Below are 19509 nucleotides of genomic sequence, written 5' to 3'. Positions count from 1 at the left end.
GTACCTCACCCTTGAGAAATCCCCCAATTATTTCTTTCCTTTTACACTGCCTGGAATGCTTTCTTGTCTTCCTTGACCTTCTTTCTACCTTCAAGCTTAACAGCTCAGAAGTCTCCGTGAAACTTTTTGTGGCTCTCATCCCTGAAAAGTTAATAATTTTTTAAGCTAATTCAGTATGTTTATTGCATTTATCACTCTGTAGTATTTGCATATTTATTTTCCCTAACAAATTATGAGTTACTTTAGCTTCTGGCTTATGGAGTAGTAGGGTTTTTGTCTTTGTCTCCCCAGCCCCATTGCATAGCATCTGTTGGCTCATGTGAATTCAGTTGTCTCTTAGGAGACAGTATCATTTTAGATAATTTTTTTATAAAGTAAAATTTTACTGGTTCATCACACAGTCTCATTTTACTTATCAGATGCTATAACTTTATTTGTGACCTTAAGTAATGGGTGAAATTTTGTGTGTGTGTGTGTGTGTGTGTGTGTGTGTATGGCTTCTTTGTCTTAACTTGTATTTCTATTGATATAACATTTCTTGAAAACATATCTGAAAAGTTTCCTTTAAGATAATTATCTTTTTTACTTCTTAAATACACACACACACACACACATACATTTAATACACATTTGCTGAATAAAACTTCAAATCTAGAGAAACAGTCATGGGGGCAACCATAAACACAGTAGATCCTACTTTCCTGAGGCTTCCGGTTCAGAGAGCAAATATCTTTAAGTGAAATAATTTATAAATGTGTGTGTGTATAGATAGATAGATAAGTGTATATATACATATATGTTTATATTTATAAATATGTGTATATAAACACATACACATATATATTTGTATTTATAAATATATATATAAGTTATTTCACTTAAAGATATTTGCTCTCTGAACTGGAAGCCCCAGGAAAATGGGATCTGCCTTGTTTATTGTTGCCCAGATGACTGTTTCTCTAGATTTCCAGTTTTATTCAGCAAATGTGTATTAAGTGTCTCTGTTGTTCTAGGGATATAATAAACATAGTAAACCTTGCCCTGGCTTCTTTGTCTTAACTTGTATTTATATTTATATAATAACACTTCTTGGAAATATATCTGAAAGTTTCCTTTAAGATAATTATCTTTGTTACTTCTTAAATCTCCTTTTGTTTTCCCCTTTTAAATCTACTCTTTGGTATCATAAAAATTAAAATATATTCTATCTTAGTACTTAGAATGCTAGTAGTTGAATGCTAAACAGTGCTAAAGAACAGATGATATGGAAGCAGTTATGAATTATTTTTTCAAAATCTCTTTAAACATCCTGTATTGAAAGATACAGGTTTAATGAACTGAAATAAAACGTATACCATGGAAATTCTTCTGACTTCTTCATGGAAGTCTTCTTTAATATGTCACTTTATCCAACTTGAAAGGGAATCTATGTTTGTGTGTCCTGGATTATCTGAGAAGCAATACGTGAGAATAGAACAGATATATTGAATAGCAGTACAACAGTATATGTCTCTTGAAGAAATCTATATATATGAAAGTTCCAAGTGACCATGTTAATGAATTTTTAGTACAGTTTCATATAAACACAATTTCTTCTTTTAGACAGGATTTACTACTGATTTTATTGAACCAGCTTGCTTCTTTACTGTATTTGCAAATTTATACCATATATACTTGAGAAACAGTGTGACTTTTTGAATATATATTCAAAAGTAACTTTTGAATATATAGCCTATTTTTTTCACTTTTGAAAATGTGGGATTTATTATAACAATGGCAACTAAGGTTTAATAATTATATTAACATATAAATGATCAAATAAGTTGCCTTTCTGAATTGGTATCAAGGGAACTTAACTTCCATTGCCTGCTGTAAAAAACATTTTGGTTTCTTGCTACCACTACTTACAACTGTGTTTACTGTGTACTTTAAGGCTTCCCATCCACAGTAGCTTTGGTTATTTTCTGTGGCTGGCAGTTTGGATCCTGAGCACCTGTATCATGGTGTAAGGTGGAGAATTACGTTTTTACTACCCCAAACCCTTAGAATAGATGGTATTGTTTTTTCTCCCAAAGCTCTGTCACTCAAGTAGATGGTATTTTTATCAAATTATGAATTTCATCAGCGTGGACACTGTTGATTAACAGGTCCTAAATGTACAGTTTTATTCTTGAGTAAAGATTATTTGTATTTTTTTAATGGGGTTATTACTCTACCTTCCCCACACGCTAAAAGTAAATAAATAAATATACATAACACCTAGGTGGAAACACCAAAAAGAAGTAGGATTACTTGAGATTTTTGTTATTTTCTTTTTATCTGCTGAACTTTATCCTCTAAATTCTCTGCATGAAATGTCTGTTCATTTTTTTTTTTTTTTTTTTTTTTTGAGGAAATAGAGAGGCTGGGATACTCCTTTCCAAGCTTTTGACAGTTTGATGTGGCAGTATTACTTTTTAACCAATAGGGTTATTTTTAGAGAATATATTTGACATTATGTATCTATAATTTAAAAGGCAAAACCGGCTAGGCGCAGTGGCTCATGCCTGTAATTCCAGCACTTTGGGAGCCTGAGGCAGGCAGATCACCTGCCTCAAACCAGAGTTTGAGACCAGTCTGGCCAATATAGTGAAACCATATCTACTAAAAATACAAAAAGTAGCTAGGTATGGTGGTGCACACCTGTAATCTCAGTCCTGGGGAGGGTGAGGCATGAGAATAGCTTGAACCTCGGAGGCAGAGGTTGCACTGAGCCGAGATCATGCCATTGCACTCTAGCCTGGGCAAAAGAGCAAGACTGTCCAAAAAAAAAAAAGAGCGTATCTTAGTAATTTAACTTGTTTTTAGCCAACTATATTAAAATGGCAAAGAGGGTGTGAGATACTGAGATAGGTCCTCAGTTTCAGCTTCTTTTTCTAAATGGTAAAAAATAAACATCACAATACAGTATGATTTAAGGAAGAAACAGCAATTACACATAACTCTGAAAAACAGTATATTTAACATTCTTTTATGTTTTCCCTTTGGGGTTCCATTGGAATGCTTTTGGTTGCAGACAAGAGAAAAGGAATTTCAAACTGGCTTAAACTATATAGATGGACTGATTTGACAGAAAAGTCTGGAAATAACATCCCTTTTAGTTGTTTGTTCAGCCTGTAACCTTAGTGATTCTCCTGGCCATGTCTCCTCCTTGTGTAGGGTATCTCCTCACGTTGATTTCCCTTTGGGTTGCAAGATTGTCACCAGGAGCAATGAAAGCCACATGTTTGTTTACATCCTTGGGGAGAAAGGGTTACTTCCCACAGCAGTGGTTCAGATGTCCTGAGCTTTTCTCTGATTAGACCACCCTTGATCTGATTGCAATAATGAAAGGAATGTGATTAATTGACTTGGATCACATAGTGCTCCTCACCACCACAACTCCCACCTCCAGCAGAGGATAGGTTTAGTCTACCTAAACTACATGGCTACTATACAGTGGGGGAAAGGTGTTTTTAGGGAGAGATGCCACTTAGGCAATCAGACAATATCTGCTGCTAGTACAGATTTAGATAGTACAGATTTAGGCAGTGATGTAAATAAAAGTAGGAAGAGAGGGTAGGGGCTAGAAAAAATGAAATAAGACGCAAATTTGGTGGTAGAAACACTATGCCATGGCTCACTGATTTAAATCCTAGAAATTTATTATTAATGATGCATAAAAATCAAAATTTTTAAAAGAAAAATTTTATTGTAATTCATTTAAAAGACCTATTATTCCAATGCCATTACTCAGAGGTATTATTATGGACTTGGAATGCTGGCTTAATTGTATAGTGAGACATGTTGAAACAAGACTGTCTTGTAAATAGGTTACAAAAGAACACAGATTAGGAAGCCTCCGGGATCCCAACTGACTTCTCTAAAGCTTTTTAGAACGTCTACTCCAGGCAGTAGGAAACAATGCTTTTAGTTAGTACAGAAAAATACAGACAACATAAAATAGATTTTTGTCACAGTTTTTTACTGTGACTTTGGTTTGTAGGAGAGGAAAAATACCTTTTTTCTGCTACTCTTTTGGTCCTTGATTGGGTCTCTAACAAAAAACAGATTAACAAGAGAAAAGCATGTGAATTTATTTAATATAAGCCTTCATAAAGAAATGAAGACCCAAAGAAACAGTTAAACCTGAGCATTTTTATACCAAGTTTTTAGGAAGAGTGCAAAGTCTTTGAAGAATGTGATAGGACAAAGCTAAGAGCAGTAAACTGGGGGAAACTGAGCAAGATTCACCAGCAGAGGTTCATTCAGATTCCTTTTGGTGTCCCTCTCTCTTCAGAAATGAGGATGCTCCTTTCCTCTGGGTATAGGGAGGTCACCTCTCATCTGAAGGGCTTAATGACCTCCTTCAGGTAAAAGTCAGAAAATCCTTCCTTTGGGAGGCCAACTTGGGCAAATTACTTGAGGTCAGGAGTTCAAGACCAGGCTGGTCAACGTGGTGAAAACCCATCTCTACTAAAAGTATAGAAAAATTAGTTGGACATGGTGGTGGGTGCCTATAATCCCAACTAACCAGGAGGCAGAGGCTGCAGTGAGGCAAGATCATGCCACTGCACTCTAGCCTGGACAACAGAGCAAGACTGTCTCTCAAAAAAAAAAATACAAATCAGAAAATCCTTCCTTTTATAACCTGCTTCAGAGGAGAAGGGGCTGGGGGGAGATCAAAGTGGCCCTCCTCTTTTGCTGTTTTCTCAAATTCCTTTAGCTTAAAATATTCAGTACGTCAAGGTGCCATATTTTAGGGTAGCACATCCAGAGCCCTATTACTGGTATCTCTTGGATGCGGTTCATCTTTGCCCCTATGAAATGCATGAGCATCCCTCACCCTGCCATTGAGGGAAGCACAGTTCCTTCCTGATATGGCTGTCTGCTTTTTGTCTGTTGGTTTTGATTTTTCACTCTCACTTTCAGTTATTGCATATTTCTCATGCCTGAATCAATGCACCACTAATCCAAAATGTCTCCCAGTTGCTGGAAATACATAACAGCTTCCTTAATTGGTCTTGTTGATGCCCATTCTTTAAAGTTTAAGATGAAAGAGGTGGTGACAGCACCCTCATCCATCCTACCGCACCTTTTCACAGGATAGAGCGTTTGGAGTACAGTACTTCTAAAGAAATTCTTGGCCGGGCGCAGTGGCTCACACCTGTAATCCCAGCACTTTGAGAGGCCAAGGCGTGTGGATCATGAGGTCAAGAGATCGAGACCATCCTAGTCAACATGGTGAAACCCCGTCTCTATTAAAAATACAAAAAAAAAAAAAAATTAGCTGGGCATGGTGGCGCATGCCTGTAATCCCAGCTACTCAGGAGGCTGAGGCAGGAGAATTGCCTGAACCCAGGAGGCGGAGGTTGCGGTGAGCCGAGATCGCGTCATTGCATTCCAGCCTGGGTAACGAGCGAAACTCCGTCTCAAAAAAAAAAAAAAAAAAGAAATTCTTTACAGATCCTCTTTCTTTCCAACCCCCTTCTCATATTAAAAAAAAAAAAAAAAACCTTGACGTGCTTGAGGGAGTTCGAGTTGTGTAGCAGGATTACAACCATTTGCTTTCTAAATTCTGCAAATAATCATCTGTCTCGTAAATCTTAGAATCTGGTATTTGTTACATGCTTTATTGGTACCTCAGTCAAAAAAAATTTTTTTTAAGGGGTTGGGGGGAAGTGATCATCTTTTGAGCTTTTTAAAATAAATATTAGAAACGGCTTTTTGGTCATTAGGATTTTTCCAGACATAGAAGAATCATGAGGAATCACAGTTTGACAAAGGACTTTATCTGTATGGATGGACTTTATCTGTATGATATTCAGTTAGGGGAAATGGAAACAAGCGATTATCCAACATTTGTCAGAATTACTGTAGCCATAAAAGTAATCCATAAAAAGTAATACAGTTGATTTTGGTTTCCATTTTAGTAATATATTTAGGTTAAATCAGAAAGGTGTTACAGCATTTGATATAAAGGCTTGGTATCAGGTAAACCATCCTGCTTTGGAGATTTGTATACCATTCTTTCTAGAGATTATAATTTATCTTCTTAGGACTTATTTTTGCAATTTTATTTCAGATTTTTTTATTTCCTGCAGTTCTTGTTTTTTGATTTTGTTCTTTATACTGCATAAATCTGTTTTTCTCCTGTGGTTTAATATTCATACATTCTCTTATTCTTAAGTTGAATTGCCTTTAACTTAAGCCACTTACTGTCTTAGTTTGAGCCTCTCCCTCTCCTTCCACTGTCCCACGTGGGTGGGGGTGGCTTATTTGGGACATGGTCCCAGGAAGTAGAGTGAAAGACTAGGAAAATGAGGCAAGGAAGGGAGAAAACCAATAAAGGGTTATAAATATCACTGTGGGTCACCGGGGCTCAGTTTCCCTGAGAGGCCTCAGAAGCACACCAAGGGAGGCTGAGGTATTAATCCCACCCCCCAGAGGCATTAGTCCCCCCTTGGGGATGCATCAAGACAGCCCCCAGCAGAACAGCAGACCCCCCTGCAGCATAGGCTGGAGGTAGGGCAGTAACACCTGGCACAGGAACTGCACTCCAAAGCTGCACTGAAGCGACCAAGAGGACGAGGGGAGGAGGGGATGTACATGCAGCCACAGGCATCTGTTCCAGGGTTTATTTACCTCCCTTGATTATATAAACATCTTCCCTTCTTCACACAAGCACTTTGGCACATTCCCACATTTCTTTGATCTCTCCCATTCTGTCTCCTCCTAAATAATTTTGGGATTGTTATGGACATACTTTATCTTTTGGTCTTTTATTTTTTAACTAACATTGAGCTTTTCTTAACCCTTCTTACTGCACATATCTCTGACACTGTCTGCTTGTTTGTTTTCCATCGCATATACTTCCTCTAAGAGGTTTTTTTGGTTAACTGTCTGAGACCTTGAACACTTGGAAATACCCTATTGTGCCCTCAAATTTAAATGGCAGTTAGCTGGACCTAAAGCTGTAGGCTTAAAGCTAATACATTGAGTTTTATAATAAAGAACAATTTCTTTTTTTTGAGACACAGTCTCATTCTTTTGCCTATGCTGGAGTGCAGTGGCACAGTCACAGCTCACTGCAGCCTCGTCCTTGCAGGCTCAAGCAATCCTCCCACCTCAGTCACCTGAGTAGCTGGGACTACAGCCATATGCCACCACACCTGGCTGATTTTTGTATATTTTGTAGAGATGGTATTGCCCAGGCTGGTCTCTGAGCTCAAGCGATTCATCTGCCTCGGCCTCCCAAAGTGCTAGAATTAAAGGTATGAGCCACCGTGTCCAGCACAGTTTCTTAAAATATGATTATATAATGATTTTTTATTTGTAGTAAATACAAGTTTATTTTTCAGTATACTCATGTGATCTCTTCAGTTTTATTTTTCCTTGAATTCTGACAAGGTCTCAGGGTGTCTTTGTCTCTCTCTTTCTATATTTTGCATAATTAATTATTTGGATTAAAACCTGTTTTTAGGTCAGGCACAGTTACTCACATCTGTAATTCCAGCACCTTGGGAGGCTGAGATGGACAGATAATCTGGAGCTGAGGAGTTTGAGACCAACTTGGGCAACACTGGAAGACCCCATCTCTACCAAAAAAAAAAAAAAAAATTAGCCATGCATGATAGCGTGCGCCTGTAGTCCCAGTTACTCAGGAGGCTGAAGTGGGAGGACTGATTGAGTCCAGGAGGTTGAGGCTGCAGTGAGCCATGATTGTGCCACTGCACTTCAGTTTGGGCAACAGAGTGAGACCTTGTCTCAAAAAAAAAAGCACAACAACAAAAATGAACCTTCTTTTTTTACAGTAATAGCAAACTGCTGTTTTATTCTGTGATCTTTTGCTTTCTACAGTATTCCCTCTGGTAATATGTAGATATACAGACTATTTTTGGCTCTGGAGTGTCTTAGATAGCCCAGGCACATCTTGAGTCTTAGTAGAAAACTCTTATACCAGAGGGATCTGTAAGGAAGGAATAATGGTAAGAAAATATGCCTTGATTTCAGGAAATCCTCTTGACCCCCAGGATGATATCCTCTTGTTTACATGTTTCTTTTTATCACAATACTATCTGAATCAATAGCTAATAATTTATAAAACTCCTTCTTCTAACAGGTTTAGTTTTTGATATTATCAGCCTAAAGTGACAGTTGATGGTTAAAATACTGTCAATGGATAACAGTATGGCTAGAAATTATACAGTTAAACAGGGTAAAAACTAAGTCCCCCCCCATTTTATATATATATATTTTACTCTTGGAATTGGCTCTCAAATTATGTTCCTTAGGATCACTGGTATTCTATAGAAATAAAATAATACAATTTATTTAAAAAGTGAATTGAATGAGCAAATTATGATTTCTTCTCATAAATTTTTCTTAAATCCGTGCTGAAAGAAATTAAGAAGCAAACTAACAAGAATTTGGCAACACCTAATCATTTTTAGTTTGCCATTCTCTCTAGCTTTTATAATGGAATTAAATCAGTATTTTATGGTATTCCAAAAAGAATGTGTATGGTTTTAAGGCTACTGTGACAGGTGAACATGTTTGAGATCCATTGTTTTTGGTAAAAACTGGCTGAGTTAGAAAATACAGTGTATAAGGTGAAAAGTAAAGAAGGGTGGTAGAAAGATGAGTTTAGCATTTAATTTACATAAAAGTTGTTTTGAATGGATAAAAGTTGTCCCCATTTAGCATGAGATTGTTTTATTAATGTAAATAACATTTTTATTTTGGGAACTTACAGGAGCCCAGGCTTGTGTGCTCGTGTTTTCTACCACAGATAGGGAATCTTTTGAAGCAGTTTCCAGTTGGAGAGAGAAAGTAGTAGCTGAAGTTGGAGATATACCAACTGTACTGGTGCAAAACAAGATTGATCTCTTGGATGATTCTTGTATAAAGAAGTAAGATGGCTACTTTTGGGGGAGGAGGGACAGTAATTCTATAAAGTTAAGACATTATAATTTTTGCCTAGTTTTACAGCATCTAAGAAAATTTCTATACTTAACATTTTGAAGGTTTTAAATTACTTAAAAGATTTCAATTAAAATTTCTGTTAGCTTTTCTGTGTGACTGGTTTGAGTTAAAAGATTCATTCTGATTCATAAGTAGAGAAAACTGAAGGAATAAAATTTGAAGGCTCTTTTAGAATTCTAATCTCAAGTCTTTGCACAATAAATCCAATTCTTCATGTTAAGTCAAGTCAAACCTTAATATAGTAAGAATGTTAAGAAAAGCATTCCTAGATTTTATAATATCCATAATAAATAGCTATCCTTTATTGATGAATTTTAATTAAGGGTTCAGATTCATATTGTTTTGTATAGTTAGAACTCTTAGGCTCAAATTTGTGAACAGAATTTGGCATCCAGATAATTTGTTTATAAATATTTACTTATTGCAATTATTAATATTTTTGCTAGCTTTGAAAGTTTTTGGTTTTTACCTTTTTTTTTTTGGTCTTCTGTTAGTTGTTTGTTACTGTATAACAAATTAGCCCAAAACTTTGTCTTAAAACAACAAACATCTATTATATCACAGTTTCTGTAGGCCAGGAATTTGGGAGTGGCTTAGCTGGTGGTTTTTCATGAAGCTGCAGTCAAGATGTTGGCTAGCCCTGTTCTCACAGAAAGGCTTCACTGGAGCTGGACCATCCATTTCTATGATGGCTTATTCACTCAGCAGGAAGCCTTAGTTCCTTGCCAGATGGGCCTCTCCTTGGCGCCGCTTAAGTATTCTCACAACATGGCGGCTGTTTCTGCCAGAGTGGGTAATCCAAGAAAGAGCAAGACAGAAGCCACAGTGTTTCTTATGACCCAGTCTTAGAAGTCACATACTGCCCCTTGCATTGTACATTATTGGACTCCCAAGACCAACCTTGATTATAGTGTGGGAGGAGAGTACACAAGAGGCTGAAGACAAGAAGCCAGGGAAATAGTGGAGCCTATTCCCACGGTTACTACAGGCTCTAATGATGTTAATATCAGGAGTCCACAACCAGGAATCCTGATTATCACTGAAAATAGGAGTACAATTGGAGATACTGTCATTAATATACTGACTTTGGCTTTAGGTAGCAAAACTGTTTCATGAACAGTAAGAATAAAATAAGAATTCACTGTAAGATTTTCAGAGTGTAATTAAATACAGTGTTCTTAGGCAGAGAGAAAATTAAAGTATCATAAAGAAAAGTGATATTTTCTTATTTTAGGGCTAGAGATTAATGACTATAGAAAAAATCTTCTGTTTACACATAGAGTATAATAGCTGGTGTTGATTTCTCAAGAGTAGTGAAGACTAAAAATTAGTTCAGCACTAAGTGAAAATGTAGCTTTCAACTGGTTTTACTTAACTGAGCATTGATAATCAAGCTCCTTTAAAAAGAAATACGAAAATTTTCTGAAAATCTGATCCACCTTCCCTCCCTGCCCTGCCAAACTCTATTCAGTAAATGTAATTAAAAGTGATTTTTTTTAAAAAAGCTATCAGAAGGTACCTTTGTAAAGCATTTTTCTTTAATTGCTATGCAGTGAGGAAGCTGAGGCACTGGCAAAAAGGTTAAAGTTAAGATTCTACAGAACATCAGTGAAAGAAGATCTAAATGTGAATGAAGGTAAATTGCCTTTAAAAGATATATATTGCAAAAAGAAATTTTATTCCTATGCTTTAAAAATTGTGTTTAAAAATTATATTTATAACTAGAACAAGATTTTTTTATTGGCTAACATCAAGTAGAATTTAAAGCCTTTCTACTTCTTTTTGTTAGTCCTTAATTATTTACTAATGCCCTTGAATACTTTTCATCCTGGTGAGGTTTTCCATTTTTATTATTATCGTTGAAAAATCTAAGCTATATATGTGTCAGAGTATATGCATATATGTTTTTTGTTGATAGCTGTTAAAAATAACTCAGTTGTTCTAGACCTTCATGGTAGTCGATATTCCACTAGTTACAATGACTTTAAGTTGTTTAATAATATTTCCTAATGTAAGAAAGTGAAATTAGAGAAAGATGTTCAATTAGTTTTTTCATTCTAGAATTGCTACTTATTAGGTTGCAACTAGATTTTCTCTTGGATCTCTATTTTGGATACTTTTCTTCACCTAAAGAAAGTAGACATATTTTCAAGACTGAGTCTCTTTAGCATTGTTCAGTATTAATCACTATTCGGTTACTTAAAATAGAAGAACCTATTACTGTAAGTATTATTTCACTTATTTACTAATAAAATACCATGTAATTTGTTAATATTATCATTCTAATTCTCAGATATTGCCCAAATAATTTTTAAATGTTGACTTTTTAACTAGATTATATGCTTCTAATTCTAATTTAACTTTAAATTTGTTTAGTAAGTATAAATAATATAAATTATGTGAAATAACATATTTACATGCATAAATAATTGACGTAGTTTTGGGCATTTTCTTTTTATTCCAGTTTTTAAGTATTTGGCTGAAAAATACCTTCAGAAACTCAAACAACAAATAGCTGAGGATCCAGAACTAACGCATTCAAGTAGTAATAAAATTGGTAAGTACCTAGGAAATTTTAGCCCATGTTTATTTGGTAAATTTGTTTTCCATTCATTATTATTTACTTTTTAAAAAATAAAATGTGCTCATTTCTTTCAGAAATGTGATTTAAAAGTAATTATTAAACTGACGAGTCAGTGATTATTAAACTGATAAGTGTCAGTCTCTTGTTAAAAGGTATATTGAATTAATGGGGTTTTTTTGGCCATTAAATTTTATAAATTCATTTGACAGATTAAACACAGCAGAGATAAAGACTTTTTATAAAGAGCTGTCCTTTATAAAAAGGAGCTTTATGACACTTGTTCTTCTGAATCTATACTTATACTGGCTCTTACCTTTTTCCTTTCTTACCGTCTTGCTTATTACCCATTACTGATTTTGCTTTTTCTCATGTTAAATGCTAGCAAAACTTTAGCACTCCCTGAAGAACAAGTGTGTTATGTTCTCTTTCACAGTAACTGCCTGACCGTGTTTCCCCATCTTACTTTGGATTCCAGGAAAATGACAGCCTTGCTGCCTCTAAATCTTTTGTACATTCTCTTAAAGAATTCATATCTTTCTTCCATTCCCCTTCACTACATATATATAAACAAACACATTATTTTCTGGACCTGTTTTAACTAGATTTTTTTCTGAGATCTGGCTTTTTTCCTGACTTGGCCATTTTCATTGCATAATTCCTTGCCATCAGAGAACTCAAATGCCTTGTGAACACAGGACACCTGGTGTGGTCTCCTTGACCCCACTCTTGTCTTCTTCATATCTACTGTTAAAGCTGTATCGAATAAGACTCATTGTGGAACAAAGTAAATGCAGAGTCTCTTCATTCAAACATTTAAAGATGGTTTTGCCCTTCCTTTGTATAGCCTTCTGCCCCACCATTACATATATGTATACTCCATTTACTGGTTCTCTCAGAGGTCTTGATCTTCCCTGAGTATGCCCCGTGGTTGCTTGCTTCTTCACTGTTGGTTATTTTGTTTCTTCTGTTGAGAATGACCTCTTTCCCATCTTCTGTCAAGGAACAATTCATTCCTTGAGGCCTTTTAGAAAGCTCTCAGTTGTATATCTGCCTGCCTGAAGACAGCCTCTTACTCTTATTCTGTTTTTTTAAAGAAACAGGGTCTCACTATGTTGCCCAGGCTGGTCTTGAACTCCTGGGCTCAAGTGATCCTCCTGCCTCAGCTTCCCAGTGTTGGGATTACAGGTGTGAGCCACTGCCCAGCCTCCATCTTCTCCTAAAAGAATAGACAGCTAAGTCTAGGGCATTGCCAACTGTCCAGTTCTCCCTTCTTCATGTGGTTTTTCCTTTCTGATGTATCAGATGCAATGTGTCCTTCCTTTGAACCTTCTGTAGGATTTTGTGTCTCTTTTAGACTCTTAACATGTAATGTCATATGGCATTACTTGTTTACTGTCCTATTACATTGTAAACTTCTTATGGGCGAAAATTGGTCTTAGTCACCTTTGTATCCGACAGTATCTCTGCCCTGGAATTTTGTGTGTCAGGCATGCTAAATCATTCATAAATTGGAGATTACATTTTGTGAATAGCACAGTTCAAAATGGAAACTATAAAGTTCTTTTAGCTACTCATCACTTTTATCTGTGGGCCACTTTATTACTGTTTTACTGTAAGTAGGAAAAAACCTATCTTACTACTATTAACACAATCTCATAAATAGCTGGTGTGGTGGCTTGTGCTTATAATCCCAGCTATTTGGGAGACTGAAGCAGGATTGCTTGAGGCCAAGAGTTTGAGACCAGTTTAGACAACATAGCAATAGCCTGTCTCTTAAAAACAAAAGAAAAATTAGCCAGTGGCACATTCTTGTGCCTGTAGTCCCAGTTACTCAGGAGGCTGAGGCAGGAGGACTGCTGGAGCCCAGGAATTCAAGGCTGCATTAAGCTATGATTGCACCGCTGCACTCCAGCCTGGTGACAGAGCAAGACCCCATCTCTTAAATTAAAAAAAAAAAAAAAACAAAAAAAACCCCACACAGCTCACAAATACTGTTACTGTTAACTAAGTTAGGTATTCTTGAGACAGTGATATGATGTGAAGTTAATAAGTTATTAAAATTACCATATTTACTGATTCCAGATTTCAAAAATAAATTGTCATAAGATGCAGAACAGTGTATACAATACGCCACAACTTAGGTAGAAAAGAGAATATATATGCATTTTAGCCTGTATATGCATGAACTATATCTGGAAGGATAAGAAGGAAAAGTGGTAACACATGTACCCTTAGGGGAGGAAAACTGGCAAGGGGTGAAAGTCCCGGAGAAAAAGAGCCTTAATTTGACCTCTTTTCTTGGAGTGGGGGGCACGGAATTTTGCTGTTTTGCCCAGGCTGGAGTGCAGTGGTGCGATCTTGGCTCCCTGCAACCTCTGCCTCCCTGGTTAAAGCGATTCTCCTGCTTCAGCCTGCCAAGTAGCTGGGATTACAGGCATGTGCCATCACACCTGGCTAATTTTTGTATTTTTAGTAGAGACGGGGTTTCACCATGTTGGCCATGATGGTCTGGAACTCCTGACCTCGTGATCCGTCCACCTCAGCCTCGCCAAGTGCTGGGATTACAGGTGTGAGCCACCACACCCAGCCAGGGTGACCTCTTTTATAGCCATGTGTATTAGCTATTAAATACCATGTCTATTAGCTATTAAAAATAAAAATAAAACTAAAAGCTTTAAAATCATAAATCTGTGTCCATTGACATATGAATGGATAAGCAAAACATGTTATATACCTAAAATGTAGTAGTATTTATTTACCCTTAAAAAGGAAGGAAATGCTGCAGTATTCTATGTTGGATGAACCTTGAAGACATTATACTAAGTGAAATAAGTCGGTCACAAACACTGTATTATTCAATTTATATAAGGTAGAGTAGTTAAAATCATAGAGACAAAAGATAGAATGGTGGTTGCTAAGGTCTACAGGGAGGGGGAATGGAGAGTTATTGTTTAATGGGTATCGAGTTTCAGTTTTAAAGATGAAAAGAGTTATGGAGATTGATGGTGGTAATCATTCCACAACATTGCACATGTATTTAATACCACTGAACCATATGCTTAAAAACAGATAAGATGGTGAGTTTTGTTGTATTTTAAAATTTAAAAAACTGTAAGTATTTGAAAATACTACTGATTTTACTAACAAGCTGGATGCAACAAGTGACTCTGAGGCATGTCAGTGCCAATCACTGTTTTCCCTCAATTTATACAGGTGTCTTTAATACATCTGGTGGAAGTCACTCGGGTCATAATTCAAGTACCCTCAATGGTGGAGATGTCATCAATCTTAGACCCAACAAACAAAGGACCAAGAAAAACAGAAATCCTTTTAACAGCTGTAGCATACCCTAAAATGTTTTGAGAGGAAAAAAATTGAATTTACATTGTGCAATTTAGTAAGAAACTCATCCAGCTGTCATGGTATGTTACAAGGTTTTCAGCAGTCTTTGCACCTAATGGCTCTCTGAAAGTGACAGACTTAAATATTGCTCTGCAGTGCTTTTGAGAATGTAGAGTGAGACCTTTGGTGGAAAAATTACTGCCCTGTGGAGTCCTTTAATTTTTTTTTTACATTAGATGAAGCTTCTCCAATTTTAAGAAATTTCAAAATGGGTTTTGCTAAATTTTAAATGCTGGAAAACATAAATGAAATGCCTAAATATATTATAGATTTTAATACTGTGGATCAGGAAAGATAGCAAGCATTCTTTTCCTCAAATTGGTCATCTGGCTTTTCTGCAAAATAGCATTGGATCTGAATACTTTCACAAAAGTAATACTGAAAGATTAAATCTTGCCAGACTGCATTAGTATTTTAGTACTTGTGCAATATCTGTGTCATGTAGACTGTGAGGTGTGCATGCAGATGTCTGGTACTGGAGTCAGCTGAAGGTAAGTGCAGTATTTAAGAAAATATACATTCTAATTCACTTTAAAAACCATTTACATATTATGTATATGTTTTTATTTTCAAAACTCTAGACATATATTTTGCAAAACGAGCTTGGGTTTAAAAAGTGCTTTGTGCCAAAAAATACCATACCTAATTTTTATAGTGCTTTACTATTGTTTATTGTATCTTTTAAAAGCAGTAAGCAGTTTTCCTCTGTGACAGCATAGATAAAAGAGGAGTCTAGGAATTTTAATGCTAGAGCAATCTCCTTGGTGAGCCCTTATTGCAAAATCTGTGGCATCATCACCCGTAAGTATAGTGAGCTCCTGCTGTCATTAGATCAGCCAAAGCCCCTTAAGAAGGTACACAGCACATCTGCAGTCATTCAGGAGGTCCTGTGAAGTGTGGTGCTGCATCTAACACCTTTTGCTGCTCACTAACCCAGCTTTGCACTTACAAGATTATACTAACCATTTTTTAAATGCACACAAATATTATTATTACTCTTAACCCAGATTACAGATTTTACAGTGCCCTGCAACTCAAAACCATTCTGTTTATACTTTTACATGGTACTTTAAGATGATCACTTCCAAATTTCTCTAACCTTCAGTTTCTAGAGCACTGTCTGAAGAACTGTCAGTCCCACATACGAAATCATTTCTTTTACAAAATCATTTCATATGTAATCATGTGTCAAGGCATAAATTTTGTCAGTTGAGACAGTAGCTTTCCAGCTAAGATAATTGCATGCACTCTGTTAAAACCTATTATCATTCATCAATGGCTTTATTTTTAACCTTATGAATAACCCCTTTCAATATACCTGGTTTTTATAGCATTTCAAAATATGTAAAAATAACTTCTGTTATTAGAAAATGAGTCATGAAGTCATTTTTCATTATTTGTACTAAAAAATGTTTTATGTATTCCTTTTGTGTTTTGTTTTTTAAGTCTTCCATCTGCACCCCCCTCATCCTCCTAATGCTGAGAAAATCAAATTTTCTGGGTGTGTCCTTGTTAAGTGATCAAAAGTAAATGTTCTCTTTGCCATTTTAGATTGAAAAATAAAAATATTAAAAAGTAAATTTTCGCTTTTCATTATATTGGAATGATCTGGCACCATCTATTTCACAGTAATATAAAATGTTTTTCTGTCACTGGTTGTCACCACTCGCATTGCTGACAGTGGGATAGGTGTCGGGGGCAAAACCCAGTTCTTAACAGTGGATACTGCTAATCATTCATCTTTTCCACTCTCTTCAGATGATAGTCTCTTTAATTCTTGCACAAATTAATACTTTGCAGCAAACAGTCCTTTGGTCTTTATTGGCAGAAGAATCACTTGTTATATGTGTTCTGGTTATTTTTCATATTAGTTGTGTGGATAAAAGTATGTTACCTTTCTATATTAATCTGAGGATAGCTGCAGTTACTCTAATATTTGTAATATAATTTTATGTACTTAGTTTTATTTTTTTAAACAAGAACTGAGAGTGATCTGTTATACATTTGAATTTTTAATTTGCACCGCTGTATTTTAGACCTAACCATACTCATTTAAAATAATTAAGTAGGCCTGAAAGTCAGCCACATGTTAATTACTCAATTTAATCAATTTTTAAAGCCTTCACAAATTCATAAGTTTTTTCCAACACCCTTCATTCTCTTAAATAATTTTGACCTTATGAAACCATATGTACTAAAGAAAAACTTTTTCAAGATTCCAGGTTACTGTGCATTTGTGCTGTAATCTACTTTTTCAACATTACAGCTACTCTTTTGCATACAGACATATCACTGCGGAATAACTGCCATATTTCAGAGTTCCTCAGGTTTCCTTTTCCTTTTTCAGTCTCTGTCTATGAATTAAATAGTATACAGAATAGCCCATATAAAGCAATATAGTTAAATAAAACCAGGTTAAATGATTTCCTTTGTATCTGCCCAAAGTTGATAGCACACATGTACTTTTACAAAATAAACTAAAACTACCAAAAAGAGGATGAAAACTTTCCTCATTGTGGAGTGGAGTTTTAGGTGATTGCTTTAGAAGTTGGTAATGTCGTGCTCAGAAAGAACTCTCAGTAACACATACTCCTTGGACTTGCGAGTTTTAGGAAATCGGACCTTTTCTGAAGATCTTAGAATGGGGAGTTGGCCTTAGGACCTAACCAAGTTGGTGTTGGACCCTTTTAATAGAAGATATTGTTAATTATTAACATCTTTTTCAAAACCTTTGAAATAGTTACTGGTAACCTGGTAAAATGTTCCCATTAATCTATCATTACTCTGTTTCTCTGAAAAGAAAATTAACTGATGAGGCGAAAGCTAGTTCCACGGGGCACCTACCTAATGAACAGGACTTACTCAGTTTTAGAATGTCATGTGTATTATAGTCACTCCTTAGGATTTTAGTTATAAAACACCTAAGTCTATCATCACACAGATGAATTTATTTGCTAACAAATATTTAAAGCCACAGTAGACTCTGAAATATCCAACCATCAAAATCCTGGGTAACTGGATGATTTGGCTATAATAATCTTTATTAGGTAGTGCTTCCTTTCATCTCTCTCTTGAAATGTCTACAGGAGGATGTTAGTAAATGATCTTTTAAAAATAAAAAATTTGGAATAAAAGGAAAACTGAATTTCTTCTATATTTTTGTTACTAATAAATAATGCTTTTGTAAATTTGAATGGAAAAACCACTTGTATGTATTATTTGGTTGCAATTATGTTGTCGAGCTTAATTTAAAATACAGTACTCAATAAAAATTTCATGAAGGATGAATTCCAATAATCAAAAAATAAATGCATTTCAAAGCTAAAATTTTGTGTGATATGTATGACTGTATCAACAGGATGAAACTAAATACTAAAATATATAATGTAACTTCTTTAAAGATCAAAGCGACCTAAAAATATTTCATATACTCTGCCAATATTTAATACCCTCCCTTTTACTGAAAGCAGTGTTAACAAGGAATGGCAGGACTACCTTAAAATTGTATATTACATTCTAGAAATGGTATAGAATTGAGATAGAGCAATACATACTCTATATCCACTTAATCTGTAGAAATGACAGCAGTTTAAATGAGGGTAAAAATGTGACCCAGGAGATTCATTATCATTTGAAAATAAATTATACTCCCCCCCCCATTTTTTTTGAGACAGTCTTGCTTTGTTGCTAGGTGCCAGACTAGAGTGCAGTGGTGTGACCTCAGCTCACTGCAACCTCCGCCTCCCAGGTTCAAGCAATTCTCCTGCCTCAGCCTCCCAAGTAGCTGGGACTACAGGCATGCACCACCACGCCCAGCTAATTTTTGTGTTTTAGTAGAGAAGGGGTTTCACCATGTTGGCCAGGATGGTCTTAATCTCTTGACCTTTCTATCTTCCCACCACAGCCTCCCAAAGTGCTGGGATTATAGGCATGAGCCACTGCGCCCAGCCTTACTCCTCTCATTCTTGGAAATAAAAATACACGTTAAGAATCAACACGCTGGCCAGGTGTGGTGGCTTACGCCTATAATCCCAGCACTTTGGGAGGCCGAGGTGGGCAAATCACAAGGTCAGGAATTTAAGACCAGCCTGGCCAATACGGTAAAACCCTCTCTACTAAAAATACAAATATTATCCGAGCATGGGTGGTGGGCACCTGTAATCCCAGCTACTCAGGAGGCTGAGGCAGGAGAATCACTTGAACAAGGGAGGTGGAGGATGCAGTGAGCCGAGATCACACCACTGTATTCCAGCCTGAGTAACAAAGTAAGACTTCCTCTCAAAAAAAAAAAAAAACCACACTGAGATTTCCTGCCCCTTGGATTTGGCTTTAGGTACAGAGTGCTTGGAGACACTGCAGACCAGGGACCCCAAGCAGCTTGGAAATGTGGATCATAGCTCTTCAAGTCTGTGATCAGAAATGAGTGGCCTCCAATAAAAACTCCATTGCAAAAAAATGGGAAAAACAATGCTAAGAACACCAAGGTCAAGGAGGCAGAGCCAGAGTAATTTATGGTAGAA

At 36.1% G+C, this 19509-nt stretch overlaps 1 protein-coding gene across 3 annotated transcripts in view; it reads left to right on the top strand.

The window, feature by feature from the left end:
- The window catches only part of RAB23 (RAB23, member RAS oncogene family), a 34735-nt gene extending 16419 nt beyond the window's left edge, over nt 1–18316 (top strand). For all 3 annotated transcript variants that reach the window (XM_008994614.4, XM_008994615.4, XM_054254140.2), the window contains exons 4-7: nt 8774–8930; nt 10557–10639; nt 11468–11560; nt 14801–18316. In XM_008994614.4, the coding sequence (XP_008992862.1) occupies nt 8774–8930; nt 10557–10639; nt 11468–11560; nt 14801–14940 (473 nt within the window). In that variant the 3' untranslated portion in view covers nt 14941–18316. The remainder of the gene's footprint in view (nt 1–8773; nt 8931–10556; nt 10640–11467; nt 11561–14800) is intronic.
- The last annotated feature ends 1193 nt before the right edge of the window (nt 18317–19509 follow it).

The sequence above is a fragment of the Callithrix jacchus genome, chromosome 4 (genome assembly GCF_049354715.1).
Source record: "Callithrix jacchus isolate 240 chromosome 4, calJac240_pri, whole genome shotgun sequence".
Lineage (NCBI taxonomy): Eukaryota > Metazoa > Chordata > Mammalia > Primates > Cebidae > Callithrix > Callithrix jacchus.
The sequence above is the reverse complement of the archived record's forward strand: the minus strand, read 5'-3'. Positions and strand labels throughout refer to the sequence as shown.